General features: G+C 35.6%; 6 protein-coding genes across 7 annotated transcripts; 3 read left to right on the forward strand and 3 right to left on the reverse strand.

The window, feature by feature from the left end:
- LOC140968452 (AT-hook motif nuclear-localized protein 24-like) lies at nt 1-1463 on the reverse strand. Its single transcript, XM_073429399.1, has one exon. It carries the CDS (start codon nt 1009-1011, stop codon nt 172-174), a length of 840 nt encoding a protein of 279 aa, XP_073285500.1. The 5' UTR covers nt 1012-1463; the 3' UTR covers nt 1-171.
- Nucleotides 1464-4339: 2876 nt separating this feature from the next.
- LOC140968548 (PGR5-like protein 1A, chloroplastic) lies at nt 4340-8881 on the forward strand. 2 transcript variants are annotated; one of them, XR_012173792.1, is made up of 10 exons: nt 4340-4670; nt 5604-5719; nt 5800-5896; nt 5997-6097; nt 6394-6450; nt 7312-7388; nt 7682-7733; nt 7956-8066; nt 8143-8306; nt 8524-8636. XR_012173792.1 is itself a non-coding variant. In XM_073429556.1 (10 exons), the coding sequence occupies exons 1-10, from the start codon at nt 4478-4480 to the stop codon at nt 8725-8727; spliced, it is 972 nt and encodes a 323-aa protein (XP_073285657.1). In that variant the 5' UTR covers nt 4342-4477; the 3' UTR covers nt 8728-8881. The 2 variants fall into 2 exon arrangements, 1 of the variants encoding a protein (XP_073285657.1); XM_073429556.1 differs by lacking the exon at nt 8524-8636 and adding an exon at nt 8658-8881 and having other exon boundaries at nt 4342-4670; nt 8143-8240.
- Nucleotides 8882-9483: 602 nt separating this feature from the next.
- LOC140968609 (expansin-A7-like) lies at nt 9484-10592 on the forward strand. Its single transcript, XM_073429627.1, has 3 exons — nt 9484-9637; nt 9771-10080; nt 10280-10592. The coding sequence occupies exons 1-3, from the start codon at nt 9484-9486 to the stop codon at nt 10590-10592; spliced, it is 777 nt and encodes a 258-aa protein (XP_073285728.1).
- Nucleotides 10593-12001: 1409 nt separating this feature from the next.
- On the forward strand, nt 12002-16448 carry LOC140968558 (B-type cell cycle switch protein ccs52A-like). The gene is made up of 10 exons (XM_073429569.1): nt 12002-12676; nt 13153-13275; nt 13355-13459; nt 14378-14557; nt 14648-14710; nt 14816-15010; nt 15403-15504; nt 15603-15665; nt 15784-15852; nt 16258-16448. Exons 1-10 carry the CDS (start codon nt 12152-12154, stop codon nt 16309-16311), a joined length of 1479 nt encoding a protein of 492 aa, XP_073285670.1. The 5' UTR covers nt 12002-12151; the 3' UTR covers nt 16312-16448.
- Nucleotides 16291-19086, reverse strand: LOC140968559 (protein STAY-GREEN 1, chloroplastic-like). The gene is made up of 4 exons (XM_073429570.1): nt 18602-19086; nt 18308-18484; nt 17571-17738; nt 16291-17321 (listed from the first exon to the last, which is right to left on the reverse strand). The coding sequence occupies exons 1-4, from the start codon at nt 18725-18727 to the stop codon at nt 17136-17138; spliced, it is 657 nt and encodes a 218-aa protein (XP_073285671.1). The 5' UTR covers nt 18728-19086; the 3' UTR covers nt 16291-17135.
- A 1205-nt stretch (nt 19087-20291) lies between these two features.
- LOC140968573 (uncharacterized) lies at nt 20292-25180 on the reverse strand. Its single transcript, XM_073429586.1, has 13 exons — nt 24997-25180; nt 24734-24848; nt 24564-24642; nt 24349-24424; nt 23993-24076; nt 23793-23897; nt 23300-23380; nt 23096-23160; nt 21939-22008; nt 21784-21861; nt 21351-21448; nt 21130-21265; nt 20292-20607 (listed from the first exon to the last, which is right to left on the reverse strand). Exons 1-13 carry the CDS (start codon nt 25171-25173, stop codon nt 20461-20463), a joined length of 1311 nt encoding a protein of 436 aa, XP_073285687.1. The 5' UTR covers nt 25174-25180; the 3' UTR covers nt 20292-20460.
- Between the last annotated feature and the right edge of the window lie 376 nt (nt 25181-25556).

Genomic DNA, 25556 nt, shown 5'->3' on the forward strand with positions numbered 1-25556 from the left:
AAAAAGGGAAAGTAAATGGAAATAACTCTTGTTAAAAAGAATAAACCACAAGAAAACGTACACAAGTTCATTTAATCTTGACAGTTTTGTTTTGCTAGGATTAATTCTTGATAAGGCCAAATTAATTATTAAACAAGTTACAAAATGAAGCCAAACTTGGATGAATTTGAGCTAGAACGGTGAGAGGCCAGTAGACCAAAATGGCTCGGTCGGCATCTGATCGGAGGTTAGCGTACCTTGAAACAAACAAGGGTCAGCTGAAATTTGGTGCTGCTGATGATTTTGCGGCCGCGGCGGAGAACCAAGTGAGGTTCCTTTAACTTGAACAGCGTTATCTTCTTCTTCAAGCGGCAATCTTTCATATGCAGCGTTGCTGAATGAAGCAGCCATTATAATAACCGGGCCAGACGCAAGCAGCGGCCCCACCACAGTGCCTCCCACCACCTGCCCCTGACCGCCGGATAAATATACAGTAAGCCCGGTGGCTGCAGATGGAGCAGGTGGCGGTAGAAACGATCCCGCCAGCGACAAGATCTCGAACAGACCCTGTAAAGTCACTGCCGACCTTGGGGAGGTAGGCTGCTTTAGGGTTACATTCGCCACGTAGCCACTTCCGCTCATAATGCAGACACCCCTCTGGCGGCGGCGGGAGAAGTTGGAGACACCTTCGATGATATCGCAGCCATTGGATATCTCCATGACATGGGTTCGCAACGCGTTGCCGCCGTCACGGTTGATGATGACCGGTGCCTTCGGTTTGTTTTTCGAACCGGCGGGTCGTCCCCGAGGCCTTCTTGATCCGGACATTTCGCCTCCTCCGGCAGTTATGCCACCATCCTTTCCGGCAGAGTCAATATTTCCCTCCTCGCGGTTTCGCTTCTGTCCCATGTTCAGGCCGTTTTCAATGGTTTCGCTTTGCTCGTCTTCGGAGTTTTGGCTATGGTGATGGAAACGATGCTGCAAATTGAATTCCCTAGCGTGGAATGGAGGCGGCAGAGAATGGTTATCCATCGGTTTAATACTTTGCGGCTCTTAACCAAAAGCTACAATATTATTCTAAAGATGGGACTGGTAATGAATCCATTCGGACCTCAAAAATCCAAAATATACAAAAAAATAGATATTGGCTACTTCCTCTCTGGATCACTGTACCATTCACAACTTTCTTGCTGATTTTATTGACTCGGATGAATCCGCAAAAAACGAGAAGAAATTGAGTTGTGGTTGTCACCCACCAAATGGTAGTCTGAATCCGAATTCAAACATTTAATTCTGATCAAAGTTGTCTTTCTTCTCTCACACATGCAAGCACACTTGTACACACACTTATCATGTGCACACCTATCTTCTATTCACACCTCAAGCTAGAAAAGTTCAACTTGCATTGTTTTTTGTCCATATGTTTGACAAATGTCTCGACCTCCTCATTTTCTTCGTCTACCGTGAGCTTGAAGCTTCTTTCATTTTTAATACTTTGAAGGTGATTGATGGTCTGTTATCTACAGGGGGATCCAATGTTTACATCAACTTTCTCATGTATTACCTTTGGAATATTATTTCAAAGAAACTACAGGATAAATCGCGATTTAAGTCAAAAACGATGAAAATTACTAAAATTGCAAAATAGACCAGCAAAATTACAAAAGAAAAATCGTACTTTTCCCAGTTAATAATCAAGAAACTTGCTTTAAACATTTATGTTTTCGGGACTACAACAACCTCCATATATAGTTGGATGAGCTGCACTTGAAATGGGAACGACAGAAAATCAAAATGCAGCACAACGTGCAGGCTGATCAAGTTTTCAACGGCATAATAAAGTAAAATTAAATATAGCTATCACAAACACGTTTTCCACCTAAAACAAAAACACGCTTTATTTCTGATATTATAATTGGTGATGCCAAAAGTCTACACATAGCTGCCTATCAACCACCCCAAATCTGATATATANAAAGGAAAGACCACCATTTTTACCCGAGGAAGGATCGATCATCAGTCACACCGATCCATTTCATTTTTATCCCATCCAACTCTCGCACATTGTTAGCTAGCTAGCTAGCTAGGGCCGCTTTGCCCTAGTCTATCCATACAAAGCCATAAATACTTAATTTATTGGCTTCAATGTGTCAATGAAGATCTAAATTGGGACCAAAGTCTAGTTCTGTAACAATAAAGAGAAAGCTGGCACAATTAATACAACGGGTTCAAGTCTTATCTTCTTTTATACGCAATTCAATGTAGAGCTAAGACAAGTAGCCACACGTCTTCTCCCCAGCGATCCGTGGGTCTGTTCCATATGAGCTTATCCGTGTTTATTTATTGATGTAGTTGGTTCCTACAGTGTTGCACTCGACGGAACTTAAAGCACTTTATCCTACAAAAGCTAGATGATCCTTACGTTTTTTCCTAAAACGAGAGAGGATTCTTCAACAAAAAAGGAAATATCGCATTTTGGTCGTTTATGTTTGTTTTTTTGTGATTTCGATTTTTTATATTGTCAAAATTCAATCTCGTTATATTTTTTTGTTCTCACAGTTTTTGTCTTTTTCTCGACGCACAACGTCAATATTCTGGATGAAAAAGACTAAAAATGTCATAAATCGAAAAATACAGTACTAAAATTAAAAATCGATGATATAAGGACCAAAATCGTAAATAAACAAAAAAATAAAACCAAAAAATGAAATTTTCCAAAAAAAAGAAAACCATAAGGTACATTTATATATGTCTATAAACGAAATAATTTCTGTCATCTAGCGACGACCTTTGATCACTAAAACCTCCTACGATACCCATTTTTTTCATATATTGCATTTTCTTATTTTTCTAAGCATATAAATATTGTTTTTTTCAAGTATAAAATTATTTTGTTTGTTATAAGATAAGATATATAAATTTCAACTTATATTTCAAATTTTAACTACTTAAAATATATTAAGTGTTTCCTTTTTTTCTATTTGTATAAGTTACAATTTCTTACAAATTGCCAAAAGATAAATTTTTTATTCTAATGTTTAGGTTATTAAAATTTTTTATATAAAAAATATAGAATTTAATTGTGTATATCTATTAATATTTATTATTAAGAATCTATATATATAGAGACAAAAATAATGTCATAGTCTTGTTTTTGTCTTTTTCTTTTTTTTTTAAAAAAAAATTATATCAAATAGTGGTTATTTTTACAAATATAATATGATCATCGTTTATAAAATAATAATTTCGATTGTGGTATAAAATTCATTACTTTTTATCATATGATATTACTCTTATTTAATATAAATCTAATTAATTATAAAAAAAAATTATACAAAACAAACAATCTTTACATCGATCCACTGATCTATTATTATTTATTAAGTTTCTTCTTAATAGTATCAAAAAACTTTGTGTCATAACCTCTTTTTATAGTTGAATATATTAATAAAATGTCAATTTATAATCCAAAGAACTTGCAGCTCAGTGGACAATATTAATTTACATATGAAGGTTCCATATCGGACAGTATCATCGGTTTTTTATTTTTTTTATTTTTTAATTAATTATTTTAAAATTGTAGTTTAATTTTTCGTTATTTTTTTTATTATGATATGATTTAATTTAAATATAAATTAAAATAATTATAAAAAATTATATACACGTGTACGGATATGATACACGATATTAATTTTGAGCAAAAACTTGTGTGAGACGGTCTTACGGGTCTTATTTTTTGAGACGAATCTCTTATTTGGGTCATCCATAAAAAAATATTACCTTTTATGATAAGATTATTATTTTTTATAATAAATATAGTTAAAATTGATCTGTCTCACAGATAAAAATTTCGTGAAACCATCTCACAATCCTCTTTTTTCCTTTCTTGCAAGCCAAACCAAAGCACGGCCGCAAAACAAACAAATGCGAACTACACGTGCCATGACTTTGGAAGATAGAATAGCGCCAAAAGAATTCACGTGATAAGCACGTGAAATGGCTGTTATGAAGCCCATGTTTTTTTTTTAATTCAAGAATTTTGTAATATTTCTAAGCAATTTTTTAAATATCTATTATTATTTTTATTTATTTTGAAGTAATGACAAAATATACATCAATGATCATATATAAAAGGACAAGAATGATAATAAATAGTTAAAAAGGTAATAATGAAATAATTTTTTAGAATTAATCATGAAACTCTTGATTTGGACATTATTTGAATTTATTGGAAAAATAACTTAAAAAATGTTAATAAATTAAATATATGTCACTTAATTTATTTTGTCCAATGTAATTTTGAAGTGATTAAAATTATTAAGAAGTATAAAGAAGCAACCAAAGCATGAGATTTTCCAAGACAACATATCTTTGTTTCCGTCCACTCATTCTTCGATCGCCTTACCTTCTTCAATGAGCCCCCATTTGCTCGGATGGATTACTTCTTTTCAGTTCCCTGCTCTGAATTCGGATCCTTCCGAAGCCGCCGCCGCCGCAAATGGCTTCCAAACTCGGGTTCACCGTGGCAAAGCCGAGATTTTTAATGGCCCACATTAGGAAACCATTCGTTTCGGTTTCTTCCTTACCGTCTTCTGCTCCAGGAGCTCACTCGATTCAGTTTGGTGCCGTCAAGTTGTCCCTTCAACGTAGACTACTGGATATTTCCGCCAAGGCCACGACTGATCAGCCAGGTTAGGATTCTGATCTCGAGCCAATGTCGATCGAATTAGTTTCTAGGCGTTCGGTTTTATTGTTGATAGTATATTAATATTATATGCAGAAGAATATGGTACCTGCTTATCTTTCGGTACGTGTATAATCTTTGTGAAAGAAAACAGCTGGTTTGTGAAAAAATCGACCAAGGCAAGAGGTGAATTTAATCATGGAGATGTGTATCCCTGCCTGAAGCACCATGTGTTGTTTAAATCAATGATACAGGAGTGAAAATTATAGGTCTACAAAATTTGTTAAAATCAACAGAGACATGGCTAATGACCGCTGGACTTGAAAAGTTGTATAAGTTTTTATTAAGATTGGAACTTGGACCTAACTCAACCCCAAAAGCTAGCTCAAGGGGAGAGGATTGTCCAAGCCAATATATGCAAGTCACAGGTATTTTATCCATCCGATGTGGGATAACTAACACATCCACTCACGCCCAGTAATGAACATCTTGAGCGTGAAGTTTGCAAATGACCCAACTATGGGCAGAACGGGTGGTACAACACATAACTGTGGAACCTGAGCTCTGATACCATATTAAGATTGGAATTTGGACCTAACTCAACCCCAAAAGCTAGCTCAAGGGGGGAGGATTGTCCAAGCCCATATATGCAAGTCACAGGTATTTTATCCATCCGATGTGGGACAACTAACAGTTTTATCAGAGAAGACTTTTACGGTTTACCACTTGCCATGTGCAGTTTGAACAAATTGTTATTCTTTCTGTTTCATTGGTCATCTTCGGGACTTGTATCGACAAATCATAAGCATGTATTTCCTGTGAAAATCTCTTTAGCGTGCCATAGACTTGGTAGATTTTCTTGATTTCTTATTCTGATGGCAAGATTTGGACCTTGGAATACTTTCGATGTTTAGGTTATTGAATCCCATGTTCCCTTCAGGTCAGGCCCAAGAAGATGATGTGGTTGACAGCAATGTGTTGCCCTATTGCAGCTTAGATAGAAAACGAAAAAAGACTATTGGGGAGATGGAACAAGAATTTCTTCAAGCACTTCAGGTGATAGTTGAAGGTTTTCTCCTCCGATTTTTTGCTTGTCGACTTTATATTATGAATAATCATCTGCTGATTTATTGCAGGCATTCTATTACGAAGGAAAAGCCACCATGTCAAATGAGGAATTTGACAACCTTAAGGAAGAACTAATGTGGGAGGGGAGCAGTGTTGTCATGCTAAGTACAGAACTTCCGCCCCTTATATTTTCACTTGCTATTTTTTGACATATTTGAATTTAAACGGGTTGTGTAATCTGTAAATGAATTTTTTTGTAATGAAGATCCTGACGAACAGAGGTTTTTGGAAGCTTCGATGGCATATGTATCTGGCGAACCGATTTTGACAGACAAAGAGTTTGATGAACTGAAACAGAAACTTAAGGTTTGTTGAGAATTAACTTCATAAAGTTAACAACACATTTTAAATCGGCTACAGTGCTAATTATTTGATCAGTATTTCTTAAAAGACATTTCATCAAGAAAGTAAAATATGTTCTTGCACTATATCTCATTACTTGAACGAGTCATCATCCCGAGATAACCCATATTGTTTAACTTCTATCATATTATATGACTATCCATATCTTTTGAGTATTCAAGTGATGCTTTTTAATATCTCACTTTTTTCCTGCCTTTCTTACATTACTTCCATTTATCATTTCCATAAACGTCATGTAGATGGATGGAAGTGAAATTGTGGTCGAAGGTCCTCGTTGCAGTCTTCGTAGTAGAAAGGTTGGTTATTTTGCCTCACCTGTTTTTCCTATATTTACCCTTAGGTTGTGCTTGGATGGATGGATTTGAGATGATGAAGCTTTGAGAGACAGAACTAAATCCACTCCATGTCAAGTTATATAATTTCTTTCACTGATAGCTGTGAGGGATTTCAAATACATCCAATATGATTGTTATTTGAAATCAACTTCTCATATTCATCTACAATTCATCCATCCAAGTGCAACCTTAGGTTTTTATTCTTTATGACTTGGTTCTGTGTTACTCGGACACATTTAAGGAAACCGAAGTTTCCATTAGGCACTTGACGAGCCTTAGCTTTTGAGGGAGAAATATGTGTTTTAACTCACTGAGTTTTGATTTAGTTTTAATCTTTGAATTTTATCGACTAGTAGAGATTTTAGCTCATTCATTTTCGAGGTGGTTTTCGACTGCAATTTTAGAAACATACGAGTTTATTACAATAATTTTTCACAGGTCAGTTTTCAGCTACAAATTTAAGAATGCATGAGTATAAGTTAATTGATTTTTTTAAGGTAGGTCTGTTTTAGCGAATTTGAAATATTACATGGTTGGTTTATACGATTTATCCGTTAGATAACATTTATATTTGGGAAACGTAGTTCCTCGGTTCGGTTCTTCTTCTGTAACTGGATTGTTTCCTTGTGGTTCTCAACTTCTCTACGTTTATTGAATGAGTGATTTCATATTCCATTGTATTGTTGTCTCAGTTTAGCAATATAGTATGTTGGCATCTTTATTTAACCTTGTTCTATGGTAGAAGATGTGATGGATGCAATTGCAATTTGGTAATTTCGCACATTTGTGCTCTCTAACTGGATTTGTTTCTTTTTCATGCAGGTTTATAGCGACCTTTCTGTTGACTACCTCAAAATGTTTCTTTTGAATGTACCAGCAGCGGTTGTTGCCTTGGGATTGTAAGTGACACCAAATATTGGCATGAATGTTATTTTTATTTGCAAAATTGAGTCTCATTTGACCCAAAGGAAATTTCAATTATGTAGTTTTTGAATTACTAGATGATAGCATTCGAAAAGAATTCTTGCTGACAACAATTAATGAAGTTCAAGAAGATAACTTTTTATTTACAGCATTTTTATTTACTATGGATTCTAATATACCTACCCTGGTGTTGTCATTTTTTTTTCCCTGTGAAGATCATAACATACTTGTGATAACTAACTGACTTATTTCATACCGTCCTTTTTAGGTTTTTCTTTCTTGATGATCTGACGGGATTCGAAATCACCTATCTTTTAGAGGTGATAAAGTAGTACAATTTTTTTTTATACTTTTGTATTCTCTTGATAACAGATTTGATAAAGGAAACAGCTCTTTCTGTCTGCATCTGACAGCATTATACACTATGTTCCTTAGCTTGCTCAAACTGGAATATTAATTGAAATAAATGTTCAGATGCTTCGGATGATCTACATTAAGTGGGATATTCTCTTGCATAAACTCTAAATGCATTATCTTTGCAGCTGCCAGAGCCCTTCAGTTTCATTTTCACATGGTTTGCAGCTATCCCCGCAATAATATGGTTGTCTTTCACGCTCACAAACTTCATTGTGAAAGATTTCTTGATCTTGGTGGTAAGATTTGAATAAAGATATTAAATTTGCAAGCTCGCGCTACAAATTCTTAAACCGATTAAATTTAATATTTCAGGGCCTCTGTCCAAACTGTGGCACAGAAAACAATTCATTCTTTGGTACCATATTATCTGTATCAAGTGGGGGTGCCACCAACAAAGTAAAATGTGCAAAGTAAGTTCGATGATACGGTGTCTTTCTCTAGCTATGATAATATTACTTGTCCGTTGTTTATCTCAGGTTACTGTTCCAAAACCAGCTGCGGTTTTGTTTTGCTTCTGTTCGAACCATTTATTCCTTTAAATTTTCCGGTAAAAAAAATTATATATGGTACGAGCTTATGAACTAATTAAACTAATCGTATCTAACTATATATGTAACACGTATGTTAAAACATATATTGTGGACATTAATTTTTATATTTAAGACAGAGAAATAAATATAGGATATTTCTCAGGTTCCTTGTTTTCAGAACTGAAATTAACCAGAACTCATTGGTGGTTTAGATTTGGTTTTGGTTCTGGTTTTTGGGATAATTTTTTACATCAATTCACGGTTCAACTGGATATGTGACTATGAAACATTGTTTAGTTGTGCGACGGAGATGATCTACGACTCGAAGACACGATTGATCACATTGCCTGAAGGAAGTGAGGCATGAGTTTCAAGCGGATTTATGGTTTTGGAAGAAGAGAAAATGTACAAATTATGTATATGTGAGGATATACAATATTTAGAGAGGAGTTTTCAGCTTGAATGTGTTATATAATTGGCAAATACTTAATAGTTTTGTGTGTTTATATGTAGCTGCTATATCTTGCCTATGCTCATAACAAAAGAAATAAACAAACTTGACTGAATCGATTGTTCAGAAAATGAACCTAGTTTACTTTGAATTACATCAAGCAAATGTTCCAATTTCGGCCTCGAATTTGTCAACTTATTTAAATACTCCATCCGTTTACGAAGATCTGTCGTATTTTATAAAATTTAATAACACAATTTATTTGATTATGATAGAATATTATTGATAAATGACTCCAAGTTACGTTATGTACTCATGAAAATCAATGGAAAAAAGATAGAAAATGTGATCAGGAGCTACCCCAGTACCTGCCTGCACGTTTCAATACTCTGTATGGAGATCTAATTAATAAATTTGTGCTAGACGGCGCCGTACATAATAATTAAATTTTATTATAATACCCTCAAAAGTCCATTTTTATTTTTTGAAACGCTCAAAAGTTCACATTAACATTTTTATATGTCATAAAATATTTAAAATTATACTTTGACTTGAACAGCAACAAGTTCGTGATGGTCACTAAGGTTGTATACTTTCATTTATTCTATTTCTGATCTGTATAAATATGACATTTTCAAGTCAACTTGGACAAGACAAGAACTGAAAAGAATCATGGTTTCTTTGCTTCATTCATGGCGCCTGCTTAGCTTCTTCTTGATGTTGGCTGCAACTCGTGCTGCCGGATATTCGACACCGGTTTTCCGACCAAGTGATTGGAAACTTGCTCATGCTACATTTTACGGTGACAATTCCGGGAACGGAATGGGTGAGTTCATATGCTAGCTAGGATTTTACGTGTTTGCATGTATCATGTGCTACTTAAATATTTGAAAATTGGTGTAATACTCTATCTATTTATTCAATTATTTATGATATATTGGGTTGGCCGGGATATATAGGTGGAGCCTGTGGTTACGGGAACGTGTACAGTAGTGGGTACGGGTCGCAAACGGCGGCGTTGAGTTCGGTGTTATTTAACAACGGGTACGGTTGCGGGCAATGCTTCCAGTTGATGTGCGTGAAGTCCAAGTGGTGCTACAAGGGTTACACCACCATCACCGCCACCAATCTCTGCCCACCCAACTGGGGGCTGCCCTCCAACAACGGTGGCTGGTGTAACCCACCACGCACACACTTCGACATGTCTCCGGCCGCTTTCTCGAAGATCGCACAACAGAAGGCTGGCATCGTACCTGTCACGTACCGAAGGTACATAAAATACATCCATGAATCATTATTGCATGGCGTTTCTAATTTTTTTTTCACGGTTTATATTAATCCAAATGATTAGGAACGATAAAACATAAGTACTCGACGAGGATTTAATAGGGGATAGAGCATGCAAAGGGCCTAGAAGAATCCAAAGTGTCTCTTCTCAGGGTAATTTGGGTTATTTTCTTTGTTGTAGAGTGCCATGTGTTCGAAGAGGCGGCCTCCGATTCAACTTCCAAGGCAACGACTACTGGCTACTGGTGTACGTAATGAACGTGGCCGGAGGAGGTGACGTTTCGAGCATGGCTGTTAAGGGGAGCAAGACTGGTTGGATAAGCATGAGCCACAACTGGGGAGCATCGTATCAAGCATTCGCCACACTTGGAGGCCAATCCCTTTCTTTCAAGATAACCTCCTACACTAACCACGAAACCCTGATTGCTTACAATGTCGCACCAGCAAATTGGCAAGCTGGAATGACTTACTCCACATACGTCAACTTCCATTAATATATATATATTTCATACATTCAAGTTAAATATAACAATTGCGAATAAAATAAAGGGCCCGAGACCATCCCTTTGGAGGGATTGTACACCCCACCCCGCCGTCGGTGGTGCATAAAATGTGAAACCACGTTAATTAACATTCCAAATTTTGCTTCTGTATATTTTAATTATAATTAAATACAATATAAGACATTATTAAGATTGAAACTTGGACCTAACTCAACCTCAAATGCTAGCTCAAAGGAGGAAGATTGTCAAATCCTATTTATGCAACTCTCAGATATTTTATACAACCGATGTCACGGCCATGAATGAACATCTGGAGCGTGACCCAACTATGAGCAGAACTGGTTGACCCAACTATGAACAGTCCAACACTTAACTGTAGAACATGGGCTCTGATACGATGTTAAAGATTGGAACTTGGACCTAACTTAACTCCAAAAGCTAGCTTAAGAGGAGATGATTGTCTAAGTTTATATATACAACTCTCAAGTATTTTATCCAACTGATGTGGGACAACTAACACATCAGTTGGATAAATATCTGGTAGTTGCATAAATGAGCTTGGACAATCTTATCCCCTTGAGTTAGCTTTTGTGGTTGAATTAGGTTCAAATCTTAATATTAACATGGTATTATAGCTCAGGTTCCACCGTTATGTGTTGGACTATCCATAATTTGGCCGTCTGTTCTGCCCATAGTTGTTTCATTTATAAACGTCACGCTCCAAATATTAATTCCTGAGCGTGAAGGGGTGTGTTAGTTGTCCCACATCGGTTAGATAAAATACATGAGAGTTGTATATATGAACTTAGACAATCCTCTCTCATTGAGCTAACTTTTGAGGTTGAGTTATGTTCAAGTTCCAACTTTACCGACATTCTTGTATATTATTTTAAAGATGCAGTAAGTACATTTTATATATTAAAAAAAAACATTGTGAGTTTGGCTTCAAATCGTAACAGTACCAGAAAATATACAATGAATAAATGCATTTAAAATTTGGATGCGAGATGATGATTGATGACTATTCGATTAGTTACATCCAACCAGATAAAATTCGATTTATATATCTTGACTGTTGTTTATTTATTTTTATTTTTTTAATTCGAGTAATATCTGTCTGATCTGGTTACCCTGTAATAAAAAAAATAAATTTAATATTTTTTTAGGGATGTAATTTAAAGTTTTAAAGATTTTATATTTCCATTATTTTATAAATTTGTGGTCTTGAAATATAAAATGTACTTTATTTATGCACATAAAAATATCTTATGATATATATATTTTATTTATATAAAAATCCAACTCAATCTAAATACTTTTTAAAATATATAATTTTAGAGTTAAAATTATATTTATAGTTTAATTAATTAATTAATTACCTTGTGCAGCCTGATATAATTTTCCCGCAACTCAACCGTGTTCTGTTATTTTTCCCGGGAAACATAATTAGCTCCGTCTCCAAGCCATCCCCCGATACCCCGCCGCATCACATCGTATACCACCAGCCACCGCCGGTGAAGGTTCTACTTCCTCTCGAAGCGGAATTGAAAATGTCTCAGAAAAATATGGAAACCCCTAGCACAAGTACATCCTCTACAGACCCAAAAACACCCATGACCATGAGAATCTCCGCATCCGACCTTCTCAGCTCTTCCTATCACCGCCCCTCATTCTCCCGCACGATTTATAGTGACCGTTTCATCCCAAGTCGTTCCTCTTCCAACTTTGCCCTATTTAATCTGCCTAATTCCAATGCCGATGCTTCTTCTGACTATTCCAATTCTGCTTACACTACCCTTCTGAAGTCTTCCCTTTTCGGACCCGAATGCGCTGGCGGTGCTAACGGGCTTCAGCCATCGACTCCGGAGAAATCTTTTCACACGGGTCGATTTGGTGCTAATAATGATGGTAACCTTTTGGGGATTAGTCCTCCTAGTTGTAATATCTTCAAGTACAAGACTGAGACTCGGAAATCTTTCCATTCCCTGTCGCCGTTTGGGTTTGACGATCAGCTTCCTGGGGTGTCTCATAGGCCTATTAAGGTTCCCAGAAAAGTTCCCCGGTCTCCCTACAAGGTTAGATTTTTATAATTCTTAGGGTTCTTTTATTCTTGTTTTTTAATTTTCAAATTCCTTGTTTTAGAATCTCTTGATTTGATTTCGCATTTGTTCAACGATTGGTAGTCGGATTTTGGAATTCTTAAATTATACCTTTTAGTGGGAGGTAATGCTGCGATGAATTTATGGATTCCTCCGCCGATGGGTTTGGGGTTTCGTTGAGGTGCGATAGTGTTCTTGGGTTTGTTTCCTTTAACTGAGGTTAACTGAATCTGGGTGACGTGGTTTACTGTTTCTTTTGTGTTTTTAGCATTCTGTGAGGTATTTTTCTCTTTAGGGCTTCAATGATAGCTTCTGTGTGTTGTTTTGACTATTTTAGTTACGTTTCAGAACTTATGTTTTCCTTTTAGAGTAGATTTTTGTTGGATACTATTGTTGAGGTATGTCAATTTCAGCTGCTTAAAACTTATAGGTTGTATAAAATGTTGTCGTAGGTTTTGGACGCACCAGCATTGCAAGATGATTTTTATCTGAATCTTGTGGACTGGTCTTCACATAATGTGTTGGCTGTTGGGCTGGGCAACTGTGTTTATCTATGGCATGCTTCTAGCAGCAAGGTTAGACTTGTTCCTTCACTCTCGTTTTGTCGCCATTACACTCATGGAATGATGTTTTTTTTATCCATAATTGGTGCAGGTTGTGAAGTTGTGTGACTTGGGAATTGATGACAGTGTCTGTTCTGTTGGGTGGGCACAACGAGGTACTCACCTTGCAGTAGGGTCCAGCAATGGCAAAGTCCAGGTATCCAATGAATAATTTTGTCTCTTGTTATATACTATGTAATATTTTTATAAAGCAAAGATGATGCATCGTAATCCATCAGTTTATAAAAAGCGATTTAAATGTTGTCATTTACATGGGGAGTATGACCCATTCCAAAATTTTGACTCATGGACAACCATAATAAAAAAACATCATTAAGATTCATGCTTTTCTCGGCTCTTGCTGATCAGTGATTCAGATGTTGCACCTGTTTCATGAACTACAGTTTGCAATGCGTTGGGACATTCTTTTTTAGTTTCTAAAGTTGATCTCGTACTAGGTGGGAACCATATTTAACAAAAAGATTGTGCTAGAGTTATTTTGCTGTCATCTTTATAACAAGGCTGAAGGCCTTGTGGTTTAATTGACATTTCCAACCATATGTGACTGGATCTTGGAAACTATTGGGCCAAGAGTTCCTGTTTGTTAGTAGAGTTATCTTCCCGAAAAGATTTATTTTCAGTTATTAAACCAATTTTCCATGGTCAGATTTCTTCATGGCATCTGGCATTTTAAGTCTTGGCTATGATCAGAAAACATAAATATTACCTCCCTGCTGGGAAGGTAGTTTATAGTAACATTTAAGTGAGTGTATGACAGCTCTTGGTCATATTAATGTTTGTGTTACATGAAAATTACCCAGGAATCCTTTTTAAAACTAGAAGTATTAGTATGATTGCTTCGGATGGTCTTGCTCATGAATCCTTTTTTTTTTTTTGAAGAGGAATCCTAGGTTTTTCCTTGAATAGGTTTTGGATATACCCCTTATTCCTCCGAATTGTTTTGCTTTGCATCAAATTAATCGTTTTCATGAAAAGCCAAAACCAGTCATTGTTGTTTGGCGTACTATTTATTTCCACACTCCAATGATAACTGCTACAACTTTATGCCATGCAGTTATGGGATGCTTCTCGTTGTAAGAGGATAAGAACTATGGAGGGACATCGGTTGCGAATCGGTGCCCTTGCATGGAGTTCGTCTCTGTTATCATCAGGAAGCCGGGACAAATGTATTCTTCAGCGCGACATACGATCTCAGGACAACTATGTTAGCAAGCTAATTGGACATAAATCAGAGGTCTTTATGAATTTACATCCTACTTTTGGAAGCCATTTTTTTCAAGTATTGCTAGCTGCATTAGTATAACATCAATCATTTGTGTGTTAGGTATGTGGATTGAAGTGGTCCTATGACAACCGTGAATTAGCATCTGGTGGAAATGACAATCGAGTAAGTAGTTAACTTTCCTTGAATTTGAGTATCTTTTGTTCTGATTTTGCTTAGATTAATATTTGTTGGTACGAGTCAATTCAGATTGGATTTACAATTTTGTAGCTTTTAGTATGGAACCAACACTCAAGTCAGCCAATTTTAAAATATTGTGAACACACTGCTGCTGTAAAGGCTATAGCCTGGTCGCCTCACCTTCATGGACTTCTTGCTTCTGGAGGTGGCACTGCAGATCGATGCATTCGTTTCTGGAACACAACCACAAATTCACACCTAAGTTGTGTGGATACTGGGAGTCAGGTAATATTCATGTATTTGAGTTGAACAAATGTGCTCTGTGCGAATTTTGTAGTGTATGAACTGTTTGATGGCAATATAATGCAATGTCAATAGTTTATTATATGATTGAAGGACTCCAATTTTGAGTGTTGGGTTTTTTTTTCACAAATTTTCATCAATCTTTGTCGATTAAATGAATGAAGGGACTAAATGTATAAATTTCCTTTAAAAAAAACCAAAAAAAAGGAAAAATTATAACTGTGGCCTAAGGCTTTGATTAAACAATTGAATAATGTCAGTATTTCATTTTTATGGCATGTTCCGGAATGAGACTCCTGCACAACAACTGAATTCTCTCTTTATAGGAAAATGGAAGTTTTTTAAATTTCTGCCTTGAAATGCAAATATTGCAGGTGTGCAACCTTGTGTGGTCCAAGAATGTGAATGAACTTGTTAGCACTCATGGTTACTCACAGAATCAAATTATTGTGTGGAGATATCCTTCGATGTCAAAGGTAACCATAGATGAGCAAGAAATATACGGGATCTCAATTTTTGTTCGTATTATACAGTCTTAGAATAATTTGAATCTTTTTTCTGAACCAAAATACAGCTGGCAACTCTCACTGGCCATACATACAGGGTACTTTATCTTGCCATCTCTCCAGATGGACAGGTATGCAAGTGAAACATCTGTTCCTTAATCTTTTGTTTATGTGATTTTCTAATGGACTACTCAGTAATAATTTTAATTTGCTAATTTGACTTTGCCATAATGTTGGTGATCTTTGCAGACAATTGTTACTGGAGCAGGAGATGAAACACTCAGATTCTGGACTGTATTTCCTTCTCCCAAGTCTCGGGTGAGTTCTCTATTTCTCAATATGCCAGCTTTTTTTTATAGATATTTCATTGTCCTTGACTCGTTCCAATGATGGGATAAATAATCGCATACTTATTTAGCATTGAATCTCTTTATACTGTATGAATTTGTCCTACATACCGGACCGGAAAATAAACCTCAACCATGTATATTCAGCACTGGCTACTACACGCCATCAATTACATGAAAAAATGATTAAAGACACACCCCATACTTATAGCATAGTCTTGCTCGGTAATTAGGCAAATAAAAATGTTATCCTAAAAGCTGAACTCTTCTATGGGTAAAGTTAAATGTTTTGTATGCTATACTATTTCCAGATTTGTTCCCCAAAAATATTCCAACCTCCTGTGATACCTCATATGATCAAAATATTATATTACAGAACACTGAAACTGAAATTGGAGCTTCATCGCTCGGAAGAACTCGGATTCGCTGATACGAAAAACCCCTGATGCTATCGCAACTCAGGATTATTTATCCTTTATTGCTCCGTTCATGTCGCATTTTCTGCCATGGGGAATGAAAAGCAAGTCGGAGAAACCAAAGGCCACCTGATTACACGAGGGTGGTGGCAAGTTTGAGTTGATTGTTCTCACAATCAAGAAAAGTTGGTAAATACTAGACATTGTGAATGAATGATAGTGATAAATTTGTACAGTGGGAGTTTTTTAATTGTTATTTTTTTAAAATTTATTTTGAGAGGAATAAAACTAAGGGAGTGTTATTTAAAGCTGAGCAATAACATCTCCCTCGCGCGATATCTTGTAATGAGAGGCTACATTTGTATTGATTAATATTTTTATTGCTCGATTTATACTTGTAAACCGTGTAATCTTGTTTTTCCCTTTATTACAAGTGAAGCAAAACAATTTACTACAGAAGTATTTCAGTAAAGATGTTTGATTGATAACAAAAGATGAGACCTACCTACTGGTACCTGGTGGTTAGGGTTTTCGTTCGAAATCCCAAACAAATTGGTGAGATACGATCATATAAAATTTTATTTATACTACTACGTTTTGCAATCACTGCTCTGAGGATAACGTGATCGAATAAACCCTCGAGCGAATATCTTGGAACTATCACAGATACTAAAAAAAACCCATCCGATACACTAGCAAACTGTTCCAAATACTAAGGAACTAGTCAATTTTTTTAGGTTTCATCATCAATTTTACCACAGATTGTGTCCGAATGATTAAATAAGCTAGTTGAAGGAAACGATACACTTTTCCAGGCTTGTTTGAGCAGGACGGAATATCAGATATTGTTGATTGTCTTTGAAGGGTCCACTAAACGGGGCCCACAATCCTTGAGTGGGCCCCAGCACTCCACCTTGTTGAATCTTGGTCTGTTGGAGTGGAAGTAAACCCAAACCAAAGCATCTTCAAGTTGTGGGTGTTTCTTGAACAACCTCTTGTCTCCATGCACAAAAGCCTTCAACACCTACACAATTTTTCCCAGAAAAATTAGGACTTCAACATATCAACTGGCATAGTAAATTAAAACGACAATTTTAAGATCAACTTTGCACAAGCCTCTTTGAATCTCTTTGTTCTAATATTGTGAAATCTAACAAACACAAAAGCATCAGAACCCATGGTCGATCAAAGAGTTACATAAATATATAGTTTTCGACAGATTGTACAAACTGATCATCACAAATGGAGTTTGCTGAAAGATCAATTTACTTACCGTTGGAAGTTCTTTGGAGAAAATAAAGTATCTAAGGGGAGCACAAAGATCCAGCAAGAAGTGGCCACCACTAATGTGACAATGGACTTGAAGGGACATCTCCCCTTCAATTTTCTTCCATTCAGCCACCACTTCGTCTCTTTGAAGTTTATGGTACCACCCTTGTAACTGCAAACAAACTTCCATTTCGTTTCAAAAAAGCACTTAACCACTGTAGTTATTATACCACAGAGATTTTTCAATTATTTTTATAAATACTCTAATTATTAATTACTGTAAAACTAAACATAATCTATCCTAATTTTGTAATAAATTCAAAAAGTATGATAATGATAGCTAGCGAGATATAATCTAGTTAAAGGTGTCATGCAAATTTACTAAAATTATTTTTTAGTAATTTTTATTAAACGAATAATGGGGTGTTTTTGCCTCTTCATGAATTGATTAAAAGTAATCACTCTAGGGGATGATGTTTGATAATATCCTAGCTATCTATTGCACACCGTTGCGTGTATATAATTATTTTCGAAAATATAATTTTTTTTTGTAAATTTGGAATTTAAATAATTGGTAATATAAACAGGTTAAATAAATAAATGGGATGACATGTGATGCTAAATTTTAAATATATTTTGGATCATTATTAGTGCTTTTGCCATCAGTTTTTATTGATACAGAACTCGATCCATGTTACCCAGTTTTCACATAGTTTGTAATTTGATCAAGAAAAAATTTACCTGGGAATTGTTGATGGTATGAGAAATGGTAAGAGTGAGCTTAGAAGTGATGTCACTATGTGTAAGTGTGTAAGTTCTTGGAAGTTCTAATGGGAGCTTCTCTTCTTCATCAACCTCTAAAAACAGTACTTTCAGCTTCGATGCTTCAAATATAGCTGGCCCAATTAATCTGGCAACCTGAAAATTGAGAAAAATAATTTAAATATATATGTATATATTTGAGGAAGAAAAGAGAAATAAAATAAAAACCCTTTATTAAATTATAAATATCCTCAAAACAATTGAGAAATTTACTGGTACAATGGACTGATTCATTTTGACTCTCCTTCTTCTGTGGTGAAGGAAAGAGTGATTTCCCAGTGTGAAAGAAGAGGTTTTTAGCTTTGATGGGATGATCGAAGCACTTGTTAAAGTTCCCATTTCTAATGAGAATTAAACAAGAAAAAATTGAAACACATAAAAAGGGTTGATCTCTCTTGAAACTTATGTTTGTTACTTATATATTAATCCCTTGACTTTTAGTAAGCCAAGAAAATAAATGAAGCTTGCTCTTGGCTGCTAGATCAGCAACTTTTGCTGTAGTGTTTTGTTTTCGTTGTTTGCTTTTTCTTTTTCTTGCTTTGCTTGGATGCCTGAAATGTTTGGAAACCTTAGAAGAATGGCAATTGTAATGGTTGCTTTTGTTTTGTGCATGGCCTCAAAGAAAAAGTGTGAGAGAGGAGGGAAGGAATGATGGTACATAATAAAGGCAAAAATTTGGTCCTCTTTAGGTTTCTCGCATTTTTTTAGGAAAATTCGGTGGGATGAATATTGGTTCTTATAGCTAGGTGGGTCTATGATATACCAACGCTTAGATGTATTTTTAGAGGAATGTCCTAAAGATAGCATCGAACTTACCTGCTATCGATCTAGCTAGTGCATACCAGAGAATTGTACGTAATAGATGGAGGTCAAGATCAAACCAGTAAACTTAAATTTTTTGGTGTCGAAATTCTAAATTATTTCATCCCAATCAAGCAAATATTAAACATTTAATGAAATGTAATATTAAAAGTTGAAGATGGGGCAAAAGTTTTGAAGAATCTTTATTTTGGCACTGCATACCACATGCACAGCAGGCATGATAGATGTGTGTGTTACTAGAAAAAGAAAGAAAAGGCCGTTGTGCCCAATTTGGTTCGAACCATATAAGTTTTTCCGAAAGTAGAAAGAAACCAGCCTATTTTTAAATCCTACTTAGTAGCAAGGCTGTTATTTGGAGCTTTCGATATTTTTTAAACTCGGACCAACTTATTGCAAGTTAGTCTATTTTTTATCGAACTAATTTTAGTTAAGATCATCTAGATTCCTCACATTTAATTAAAATTGATGTATAAATGTTGATAATCCAAAAACTAAAATTTCATCACATCATAAGATAAGTGAAGTTGACGTATGATTGTTGATGATCCATGAACTTAGATTTCACCACATCATAAGTGGAGAAACACTCGAACCTAATATTAAAAAAATATCTTGTTTGTTGTACGTTGCTTTTATCTTAGAGTTCAAATAACATCAAAGTACTTGGAATCTCCTTTAGATCAACAATTCTGAGAATGACAAAGATCACAGCTTTTTACCTTACGTATGTTTTTGGCAAAAAAAAATTAAGAACAAAATTTATAAAGCATAGGTTGAGATCAATTATTTAAAAGTTCAAACATGTAGTTAATAAATAAAGATTTTATGCTGAAACGCAAACTACATTAATTGAAGCATTAATTAAGGAGTATCATTTCTATAAAATCTAATATTTATAGATGTAATATTGTATTATTCAGCACTATTTCTTCAAAAAGTCAGCCATTTTCACCCAAAAAATATATATTATTCCATTATTTTCAAAATGTAAGCATTATGTCATGCACCGAACGCCGAAACTCGAATAGACTATATGCTAACAATTTTAAAAAGTTTCAACATTCATTCTCAGAAGTACTGATTAAATGCCAAAACAAGTCTATTTTAATAACTGAATGTGATAGCATCCTCATAATATAAAAAACTGGAAACAAGTACAATCAAGTGTTACAACATCAGCAAACTTGCTTTATTTTATGGGCTGCGTTGACACGTTTATTATGGCAACACAACGTTACTCGCGATATACCTTACACATTAGGAGGTGGCCATATCTTTCCAAATAATTCCTCCACCCGTCTCGATTGGTTAGCATACCCATCCATTCCAGTAGCTAGAAGCTCCACCGCCGCAGGCCTCATAGCCGAGGAGAAGCTATAATGGTCCCACTTAACAAGCTGAAAATTATTCGAGCATGGATCGAATGAAATCGAGTTAAGTTATTTGAAGAGTAAAACTGTTTGATAGGTAGGTCAAGGGAAACTCAAACTCGAACTCGAACTCAAAGACTTGAACAACTTTGAATATCTTTTTGAGCTGAATTCATCCACTTTTATAGCTCAAGAGCCACTCACAAGTTTTACTATATTTATTACTTTTTATAAATATATTCAGAATTAAATGAGCTAGCGCACTCACAGACAAATTTCAAGCATTTCTTTAATAGACCTCGATAATTAAATTCGGTTCCGACATCGAGTCAAAAAGAACTCGAGCCCGAATTCATTCACTTTTGGAGCTTCGAGAAGGCTAAAAGAATTTAAGCTCAAACTCGAATAGTAAAAAATAGCTAATATTTGGCCAAATTCGATTCATTTGCACCCTAGTCAAGAAGAATCAGAGAGGGAAGAGAGAGAATAAAAACTCTTCTATCAAGGCAACTTCTCGTGGAAAATAAAAGATCAGAATATAAATCAAACCTCTTCATCACTAAAATTATAGGAGGCAGCTGATTGTGGTGATAGCCGCCTTATGAGAGAGTATTTATCATCAGGAGGTGTCACAGAATCCTTTAGAGACTGCAATATCTTTAATGGGGAAATAATGTAGTCAACCCTGCATGCAAACATAAGTGAATATATAACTCAGGTAACCAGAAATAATGTCGTCAACCCGGCATGCAAATATAAATGATATATACCCTAAAAGGTTAAAGACGTCCTGCTTGTTACGAATAGCTGCTGCCATCAATTTTGATTTGTGTCCATATTTATGAATGTAATTGTAGGCTTTTGTCACCTACAGGGCAAAGGATATATACCACACAAAGCATTAGCAACTGTTCTGGTCCACTTTCCCTTTCTAAGGAAAAAAAATACAGGTCTCCATCATTCATCGAATTTCCGAAAGGGAGAACATGGCTTTAACATTTGAATTATATGCTGAGAAAAAAGTGGGTAGAATGTGCTCTCTGTTTCTCAAGCGTGAATGCATCCTTAAGGTTCTAGTCATTGGTTCAATGAATGTCATCGGCATTGCGACAATCAACCCACTGGAATGTGGCAAACTTGATAGCACATAGAGACCATTAATATGTAAACATCGTATACAAAGTAGCAGCTCATTGAACTGACCAAAGCCAACCCAGGATCTTCTCCTCTTCTAAGAGCAGCTTCTACTTCAGGGTCACCAGCATGATTCCGTGCCCAGTCCTAACAAAAGGTTATGACCACATCTTTATTATCACAGTAAAAGCTGTCAATGAGCACATTACAGAGAAAGATATTACCCTAAGTCGACCAACAAAAATTTGAATAACAGAAGCTCCAGCTTGAGCTGCAGCTGCAGCTTGACAAAAGCTGCAGGTTCAGAACAAAGATAGTAGTAAAAATGTTTCAGATGCCAGATTTACAGCATTTCAAAGAGGGGAATACTTCCAGAACCCTTTTTCAATAGCATAAGCCGAATGGGAAGTACTAAATGGCTTTTAAGACATAAATTTATTCAATTGTGGGGAATATTATTACCTTTATATAATCTAAATGAAGCACAAGACTTGGAAAATTTAGTAAGTCGTATAGGCAACTGGTAACTAATCACAGATACTGCAGACTTCACAAAAGTACAACATAAGAAATGAATATCCTTAAAAAAACTCCTAGATGAACATGTTGAATAAGAGTAGAATATTTTACAGTTTGGCAAATCAATCACTTATAACTACAAAAACCAAGACAAGCTGAAACAGCAGTCCTGCAGATTACCGATTCGGCGATATAACAAATTTGAACCTCGGAACTTGGGAAATGATGCTGATATTCCCAGAAACAAGGTTGCGGACCTCTCATAAGAATTTTAATGTCTGCTTAGTTCACAAATGAATACTCTAACTATACAATCAAAATTCCGACCTTGAGTGATTTAATGATCAGTACAGCACAATGTATTTATCGTGCTTGGTGCATAAACAAACAGTATTATTTAATTAGAAAAGCCACAAAACAATTCCAAAAACAAGGAAATAAAGATCACCACCAACTCACAACTAGCTCTTTCGCACCATGTAAGAGCTAAGCAAGAGACAAAGCACAACAAAGTAATTGAAGCTCCATTCCATCTCAAGTCACACACTTTGCGGCCGTTCTTGGCATTTGAAAAGACGGTACATTATCGCTGTCCAAGGAATTACCAATAAAAGCAAATGCTTTCACTTAACCTATCCCCAACCCACATAAAAAGCTAACAGGAGAAGGAGAAAAAGACTAATACGAAATGGCACAAAAAGCATCAAGCTTTGCTGACAATCATACAAACCTTTTATACAGATCCATAAAATACATAAAAGGACTGTTTTAGTCCATTTTTTCCATGCCAAGCAATATTCAAAATCTTTCACCCAAGACTTTCAGTTCTTTGAATAAAATAAGGTTAGAAATCACGTTATACCTGTAGACAAAAGTCATATGTGTCTGTATGCCCTCTGACTCCAGTAACCTTGATGCTTCAATCCCCTAGCAAAGAGCAAACGACGAAGATACAAAGGTGAAGCAGCATGAATTGCAAGAAGAAAATGTTCATTCAGAAGTCCTGCGCTCCTTCTCAAAAGATAAATAATAATGTTGACCAATAATGTTGACCTCTGACACTAACCTGCCAAGTTGAAGGAATTTTGAACAACAAACGTTCTGGAGGCACTTCAATTTCTTGATACAGTCTCAGAAGGTCATGTACCTGCAAATTGATTTAAAATCAAAATAACTGATGAAAAGCGATGGGACATCAATAGACAAAGCATGTCAATGCATCAACCCAAAGTTATTAAGAAGGAACACTCATTCACAGCACTCAGCGGCTACTTCAAAGGTATCAGCCACAAATCAAATGGTAGTAGGAAGTAATTTCAGCAACAAAAATTTCACCCCTCTCCGAAACTAAAAATCAATTGTAAATAAATGAGGCAGCGAGACTATGATGTGTCATTAGATGAATAAAAAACAAATGTTTCGAGGATAGCAGCGTATAAAATGAGCTATTAAAGTCACAGTAGAATCATGCAACAAAAATTATGATGATTTAACTACCCGAAAAATAAGAAAAATAGGGGTATAAACACATCTGTTGAAATTTTCAAGAGAACAATCACCTTTTTAACTATTCCATTTGTATCATAGGCAAGACGAGCATCTACTTCAGTAGAAACACCACCGGGCACAAGCTTTACAAGATCACCCCCAACATTTACTAAAGCCTATTATCAGATATGAATCTTTATGATCGTTCAACCAAATCTTCATTAAAGATAACAAGAGCATATCACTAACAAGATTCCAAGTTATATAGTACCTTGTTAAAGAAGCAAGACATGCGATCTTCGGACTTTCCTAAGGCATAACAATGTGGATCTGCCAAAGCAGAGTCGACCGCACTCTGGAAATATGACAACAAAAATGAAAAAAAAAATCATAGGAATGTGTGTGCAAGTGGAATTTACTTACTCTGTATCAAAAGCCTTTTCATATCACTCTTAAAAAAAATTAATATCTTACCAACATACACTTCTGCAAGTGTCTACAGTTTTAATCTAATCGAATACCAGCACGCATCATAGAAACAGTTGCTCATACACTACTACTAGAAAACACGCTTCAAGCCTGTCTGTTTCATAGAAAAGTAATAATAAATACAAACGATATAATTACCCTGAACTTCGTGTCAGGAAGGCTACAAATGCCCAAAAGTAACGAGGAGCTGACAGTGGCAGCAGTTGGAGGAAACCTACGGCAATATCGTTTTCAAATCAGCACCTCATTCAGATGAACAAATTCAAAATCATATCCGTCGGTGGGACACGATCCCAAAGAAAGTCTCAAACATCAAGAAATTCTATATTTAAAGAAATACTCAGAAATCTAGCCTCTCGAAATCATCGAAAACGACTGTATCAGGAACGATCTCACTGAAACTAGTCACTGCATCCAACTCAGTGCTCAACCCTATTAGCAATAGAAAAAAACTCAACGATCTAAATTTCAACAAAAAATGTGTAAAATCAGACTAAATGCAAATCAGATACTGGAATTTTACCAGTGTCAAGTGACGAAGAGAAGTTAATAGAAGCTCGAATCAAAGGAAAAGCACTCAGGGGCTTCAAATGGAGATTTCGTTTTACCGGCTGAGCAGCTAATCGGAGTTCCCTCCCCTGTTCCGATCGACAAAATAGAACACGATCAAACCACAAAAATTTTGACGTTCACTACAGGATACACACCCTTTAACAATCAAGCACCTGAAATTGAAGTTTGCATGCAGGAATCAGACATGAAATCATGTCAGTTTGCGAGATTTACCTTGAGAGAGGAAGATGACAGTAGAGCAGAGGATGGCGTAGATTGCAAAGTGGCTGACATTTCCAATTTACTGAGAAATGGGAAATACCGAAGTGGGAGTGAAAGTATTTTATCTGAGATGGGGAGAACAGATTTAGAAAGGGTGATAGTCACTTTCCGATTTCCACCCACAAACATACACCATTATACCAATTGGTCCTCAAAATTGGATTTCTGTAAATAATATTTGTATTATTCCTCATATTCACTATTATCCCAAAATGTATGGCAGAGCCAGATTTTCGTTTATACTCATGTTAGAATTTTCAAAATCATGATTAGTTAATATTGACAAATGGAGGTCGGGGTACCGAAAAATAAGACAAAATTTTATGTATAAAAAATATCGAAAAAAACAAATCACTCGGGCTACCGTCAGTGCCAAAATGGTCATTCCAGCTTGTTTATGTCAAGAAATATCATGTTTTTCCAGCATATTTGTGTTATGGAACTTTTTGGATGTATCGATATGAAAATTGACCCAACTCGAACACACTCAAAAAAAGATGTATATTATTGAT

The sequence above is a fragment of the Primulina huaijiensis genome, unplaced genomic scaffold (assembly GCF_012295235.1).
Source record: "Primulina huaijiensis isolate GDHJ02 unplaced genomic scaffold, ASM1229523v2 scaffold37281, whole genome shotgun sequence".
In the NCBI taxonomy this organism is placed as follows: Eukaryota; Viridiplantae; Streptophyta; class Magnoliopsida; order Lamiales; family Gesneriaceae; genus Primulina; species Primulina huaijiensis.

Coding starts and splice junctions, on each gene's coding strand:
- LOC140968452 (XM_073429399.1), bottom strand. CDS start 1,011: ATGGATAACCATTCTCTGCCGCCTCCATTCCACGCTAGGGAATTCAAT.
- LOC140968548 (XM_073429556.1), top strand. CDS start 4,478: ATGGCTTCCAAACTCGGGTTCACCGTGGCAAAGCCGAGATTTTTAATG. Junction 7,389..7,681: donor GCGGTTGTTGCCTTGGGATT/GTAAGTGACACC, acceptor CGTCCTTTTTAG/GTTTTTCTTTCTTGATGATC. Junction 7,734..7,955: donor AAATCACCTATCTTTTAGAG/GTGATAAAGTAG, acceptor TTATCTTTGCAG/CTGCCAGAGCCCTTCAGTTT.
- LOC140968609 (XM_073429627.1), top strand. CDS start 9,484: ATGGTTTCTTTGCTTCATTCATGGCGCCTGCTTAGCTTCTTCTTGATG. Junction 9,638..9,770: donor CAATTCCGGGAACGGAATGG/GTGAGTTCATAT, acceptor CGGGATATATAG/GTGGAGCCTGTGGTTACGGG. Junction 10,081..10,279: donor GTACCTGTCACGTACCGAAG/GTACATAAAATA, acceptor TCTTTGTTGTAG/AGTGCCATGTGTTCGAAGAG.
- LOC140968558 (XM_073429569.1), top strand. CDS start 12,152: ATGTCTCAGAAAAATATGGAAACCCCTAGCACAAGTACATCCTCTACA. Junction 14,558..14,647: donor TAATTGGACATAAATCAGAG/GTCTTTATGAAT, acceptor TTTGTGTGTTAG/GTATGTGGATTGAAGTGGTC. Junction 15,853..16,257: donor TTCCTTCTCCCAAGTCTCGG/GTGAGTTCTCTA, acceptor ATTATATTACAG/AACACTGAAACTGAAATTGG.
- LOC140968559 (XM_073429570.1), bottom strand. CDS start 18,727: ATGGGAACTTTAACAAGTGCTTCGATCATCCCATCAAAGCTAAAAACC. Junction 17,739..18,307: donor ATACCATCAACAATTCCCAG/GTAAATTTTTTC, acceptor GTTTGTTTGCAG/TTACAAGGGTGGTACCATAA. Junction 17,322..17,570: donor TCTCCAAAGAACTTCCAACG/GTAAGTAAATTG, acceptor AAAATTGTGTAG/GTGTTGAAGGCTTTTGTGCA.
- LOC140968573 (XM_073429586.1), bottom strand. CDS start 25,173: ATGTTTGTGGGTGGAAATCGGAAAGTGACTATCACCCTTTCTAAATCT. Junction 24,643..24,733: donor CTCTTCGTCACTTGACACTG/GTAAAATTCCAG, acceptor TATTGCTAATAG/GGTTGAGCACTGAGTTGGAT. Junction 22,009..23,095: donor CATATGACTTTTGTCTACAG/GTATAACGTGAT, acceptor CTGAACCTGCAG/CTTTTGTCAAGCTGCAGCTG.